A 5240-nucleotide genomic window follows, 5' to 3' on the forward strand; every position below is an offset into this window, starting at 1 on the left:
CTCCATTACCTTTGCTTGTTCATGACCCCACAATAATTTGATCCACTCAATATAAATTTACCACGTCATATATGTACCTTTAATCAGATTTGCTGTAAATGACATGCAGGTTTTTAGTCTGCTCTTGTCACGTTATGGCTGTATTTGTTGAATCTTGTGTTGTATTGTTACTAGCCAAACTGTAGGTAAATAGGTAAATACATAATCTGTGAAAATTAAGAAATTTAGGTATGTTGTATAATATGTCTTAAAAATGTAAAGTACTTGTTACTGTTGGGAGAAATGGGGTTAAAAAGTAGTCTTTGCTCAACTGTTGAAGTGATGTRGAACAGAAAAGGTGCAGAGTAAATACAAAGAAAACAGGAAACTTAGGTAAATCACAGTTAAAGTATTACAATGAATTTTAACCCCAAAATATCCTGAATTGTATTACAAAAGTAAATGATTCACTAAATAAATAAGTAGGCAGAGACCATATCCCCCAATGGTAGACCTAAAGTTACATCCTTGTTGGAATGGTCTTTTCAAAATCTGGACCTCATTTAGAAAATTGGACTTTGAGTCAGAAAGCTACCAATTCTCTCAAGAAGAGTAATCAAATATCCAGTCTGAATTACACCAGGAGTTAGATGATGGACACAAAATGTATGTAGTCAGAGGACTGACTAACATGTAAAGAAATAATGGTGGGAGTGGATGTATCTATGATTGTGTAAAGTATGTTTTGAGCCTGTGTGAGTCAGAGAAAAGACACAGTTTGAGGCCCAAAGGATACGTCTGAAGCAGGCAGCAGTCAGATACCTTGATGTCACTGCTCCACACAACGATGCTGATAAGGACGACATCATCTCAGCGACCCGTTTCTTCTGGTGGTTGGTCATCTCTTTCAGTTTCTGAAGCTCCGAGTCAATGGAGGCCAAGCAGCTCTGATGACAACACAACAACACACGTTACAAAGTCATTCTGTATKACTGTACTGAGCAGATTTGGAACCCATTGAGCCTAAACGTCCTTAAAGTCTTTTGGTTCAGCTCCTCGCTGAGAGCTTCAAACTCTTTACTTTTGTCCTCAACTTCCTGACTCTTCTGGTCCTAGTTGACTGCCAGCTCCTCCAAAGCCTGCAGCACCTCCTTCACCTCCTCTTTGGAGGTCCAGGGATCAAACCCAGGACCTTCACTCTGTGAGGTATCAGTTCTAACCACTTTTCTATTGTGCTGGGATCTAACCAGGCTCAGACTGATCACCTCAGTCTCTCTTACTATGGTGATACAACTTTGAAAAGTTTGTCCAACACTAAAGATGGAATAAAAAAAATCTACTGGAAGCCTCTTTTGGACATATGCATACTGTAATGCAAACAATTAAATCATCCATCCATTTCCTGTACACGCTTCTTCCTTTCAGGCTCGCGTGGGTCACTGGTGTCCATATCCAGCAGTCACAGTGCGAGGGGCGGGGTACACCCTGGASAGGTCACAAGTCCATCACAGGGACACACATAGAGACAAACAACCATTCACTCTCTCACACCTACAATTTAGAGTTATCAGTTAACCTAACAGTCATCAATTAACCTAACAGTCATCAGTCAACCTAACAGTCATCAGTTAACCTAACAGTCATCAATTAACCTAACAGTCGTGTTTTCGGTCTGTGGGAGGAAGCCAGAGTGCCCGGAGAAAACATGCAAACTCTACCTAGAAAGGTCCCCAGGCCAGGATTTGAACCAGTGACCTTCTTGCTGAGAAGCTTCAGCTCTACCAACTGAGCCACCGCCCAAAAATTTGATCAAATCTCCCTAAAGCCCCAAATTGTGGAGCGCTCTGCCTTTGCACATTGAAGAGGCCCTTCACTGCCCATTTTTAAAACCCCACTGAAAACTCATTTTTACTCATTGGCCTTCAACACAATTGAGGTTTGATTTGACCCAACTCTTTTGTATTGTTGTGTGAGGATCTGTGTCTTGTCTGCTGTCTCCCTCTTGTGTCCAATTCATGTCATTACTTCTCATCTCTCCTCAGTCTGTTTTCTGTCATTCTCCCTGCTTTATCACTCTCACCTGTCTGCTCTTTGTAATCADTTATCCTCAGCTGTTGTCCATCATCCTCTCTCAACTCAATTTCAATTCAGTTTATTTATATAGCGCCAAATCATGACATAGGTTGTCTCAGGGCACTGTACATGAAAAAGAACAATCTAAAGAAGAAGCCAGCAGATTGTGTCGAATCACTTCATCACAGKCTCCCATCCTGAGCAAACGGTGGAGAGGAAAAACTCCCTGCTAATCAGGAAGAAACCTCCAGTAGAACCAGGCTCAGGACAGGAGACCATCTGCCTCGACTGGCTGGTTCTCCAGTCTCAGTGCAGCGCGGCTTGACGGCCACGTTGCCCTGCTGGCTCGCTCCGTCCCAAAGTGCCGAGGACCTGGAGGTACGCTGGTACCATGGCAGGGATCAGTACGACACCCCCGTCATGCTCTACAAGTCCAAAATGTTTGATCAAGAATCCCMGAAAGCTTCGTACGCTGGCCGATTCGATTTCGGTTTTAAGGACCCCACGTCCGGAGGGCTGAGTTCAGGMGACGTGAGCTTGAAGCTGAAGAACGTTACAATTGAGGACGTTGGGAACTACACGTGTCTCGTCAGCAGCTTCAAAGAGTTTGAGAGCTCAAGCGTGAGTCTGCATGTGACAGGTGGGTATGATGATGACGGAATGAAATTTGTAATATTGTATGTTGGGTTCCACAAGGTTCTGTTCTGGTACCAAAGTAGTTTCTTTTATATATTAATGACTTGGTAAATTTGTCGGGGTTGTTTAAATGTGTTTTATTTGCAGACGACACTACATTTTTTTGCCTGGGTAAGAACATATAACAGATGTTGGAAATGATGGAAATAGAATTTGTAAAAGTACAAAATTGGTTTAATCATAATACGTTATCATTAAATTTGGATAAAACAAATTCATGATATTTAGTAATAGAAAGAAAACAACTGATTTCCATTTCGAGTGGATGGTGTTGAAATTTGCAGAGTCAGTGAGGTGAAGTTTTTGGGAGTCATCATTGACGAAAAACTGATATGGAGAACTCATGTAAATTACTTAAGAACAAAAATGGCAAAAGCTATAGCAGTACTGTATAAAGTTGAGTTATTTAATGATAGATCACTATTTACACTATGTAATGCAATAATTCTTCCACATATGATTTATTGTATAGAAGTCTGGGGAAATGCATGTAAAACAATTACTAATCCTATTTTTATTTTACAAAAAAGAGACATAAGAATTATCACAAGAAAGCATTATATCACCCGTCTAATACATTGTTTCATCAGTTAAAATCATTAAAATTTTATGAGTTGGTTGAATATCATATTCTGCAAGCTATGTATAAAGCTCATTAAAATGTGTTACCTTCAAACATCCAATCTAATTTTGTTAAGAGGGAAAAAGCTGCTATAATTTGAAGGGACTACAAATGTTTATTAAACCAAAAATTCGAAGAAATTTCAAGGACAGATGCACTTCAGTCAAAGGTATAAGACTATGGAATAATCTGGAAAATGATTATAAAAGCATTGGATCAATTAATTCCTTTAAAAAATAATCAAAACAAAATTGTTAAAGAAATATGAAATTGTTTAATTTGTATGAGTTACTGTTTGCGGAGTAGATTTTTGGTTTTGTTTGGATTATTATTGTTTGAAATTAATATAATTTTTTGTTGTAAATAGGAGCAGATATCAAGAATTTYTTTCTTTTTCTGCTGCCTTTCATTTTATTTGATTTGCATTGTTTTGTTGTATGTAATATGTTTTTTATAATGGAATGAATAAATACATAAATGAATAAATAGAATGAATTCTTTCAGAGGACCTTTTGGATCAAATTACCTTCTTTCTTCCATTGCAGAAATGGGAAGCCCCCCTATCCTGTCTGTTGTGTGGGAAAAAGACAACATGTTGAACTTGAGCTGTGAATCTAAAGGCTGGTACCCTCAGCCTGAGCTGCGCTGGTCAGACAGGAATGTTAAAGAACTCGCCACTAATAATCTGGTGAATGCCAAAGACCCCGCCGGTCTTTTTTCAGTCCACAGCTGGCGTCATGTCCCCAACTTGTTTGACATGTCCTGCTCTGTCGGTCTCTCTAAAAAAGAGACAAAGACAGCCAGGATACGCCTGGGAAGTCCTCCGAGATCACTGCAAGAAGGTAAAACATGTTACCATCATACAAGATATGTGTTTCTCTTTATGCAAGAGTAAACAGTCCTGCTTTTCATTTAGAGTCGGGTTCCTCCTCAGCTGGATGGGTGGCGTTCGGKATACATCTGGTAGCGTTAGCTGCAATAGCTGTAGCTGCAGCGCTATACTTCAAAAGAAGAGGTAAGTGTTTGATTTTAAGCCTGGTGACATTTTCATTGTGCCTGTTGTCAGACTGCTTGCAAACTTTGAATTAAATAAATAATCTTTTCACATTTCAGCTCAGTCCAAACGCGAAGGTGACCAAACTGACAGTATGAAAAACTCATTAAATTACTTATTTATTACCTTTTTGTTCTTAATTATGTGTCAAGCTAAGAGACAGTGCTACAGGTTTCATGTAAAATTATTTAATACAGTTTTGGGACAAAAAGAAAAAGGTTTACACCTGTAAGAGTGACTCCACCCTCTAATCAGTCAGTGACTGACAGAYATCTGATGTCGTGTTTTCAGGCCAGCACTTGGAACCASAGCCAGGCATGTTCTGAAAAAGGGACTGGTTCCATAGATCAGAAGGGAATTCATGATAAATAAACAGAAGTCTAAATATATCAGAAAACCAATTGAATCTCTTCTAAAAAAAACTATTTATGTCTCTCTCCAATAAGCTCCAGTAGCACTCAGCAGGCCTAAGTAATATGACCTTTGTCTTATCTGAATATAAAAACAGAGCCCAGAYTGTCCCAGGCTGCTCTAAGACAGACTGGACACAAGAATAACACAAACCTCTCTGCCCATATAATGATTCAACCTTTTAACATTTGTCTCTTCCTGGTTACACCCCTGAAGGTGGGAACTTTTACGTCAGATGTAAGAATGTAACCAATCAAAAAAAAAAGTATATATTTTTTTACTTAATATGAAAATTGTTTCTTATATTAATGGTAAACTTTAAATTTATGATTAAATGCGACAAAATAAATTTAAAATTTGCAAGATAATAATAATTGTCCTGCCCCTGAGCTGTTGGCTTTAAGT

General features: G+C 38.8%; 1 protein-coding gene across 1 annotated transcript; it reads left to right on the forward strand.

Moving 5' to 3' along the window:
* Window positions 1-2274: 2274 nt before the first annotated feature.
* Window positions 2275-4204, forward strand: LOC106535234 (butyrophilin subfamily 2 member A1; the record flags this gene model as incomplete). Its single annotated transcript, XM_014032187.1, is given in 2 exon segments — window positions 2275-2692; window positions 3916-4204. Coding segments are annotated over 2 exon segments (707 nt in total), but the record flags the coding sequence as incomplete, so codon positions are not given.
* Between the last annotated feature and the right edge of the window lie 1036 nt (window positions 4205-5240).

This window comes from Austrofundulus limnaeus, unplaced genomic scaffold (genome assembly GCF_001266775.1).
Source record: "Austrofundulus limnaeus strain Quisiro unplaced genomic scaffold, Austrofundulus_limnaeus-1.0 Scaffold1391, whole genome shotgun sequence".
Taxonomy (NCBI): domain Eukaryota; kingdom Metazoa; phylum Chordata; class Actinopteri; order Cyprinodontiformes; family Rivulidae; genus Austrofundulus; species Austrofundulus limnaeus.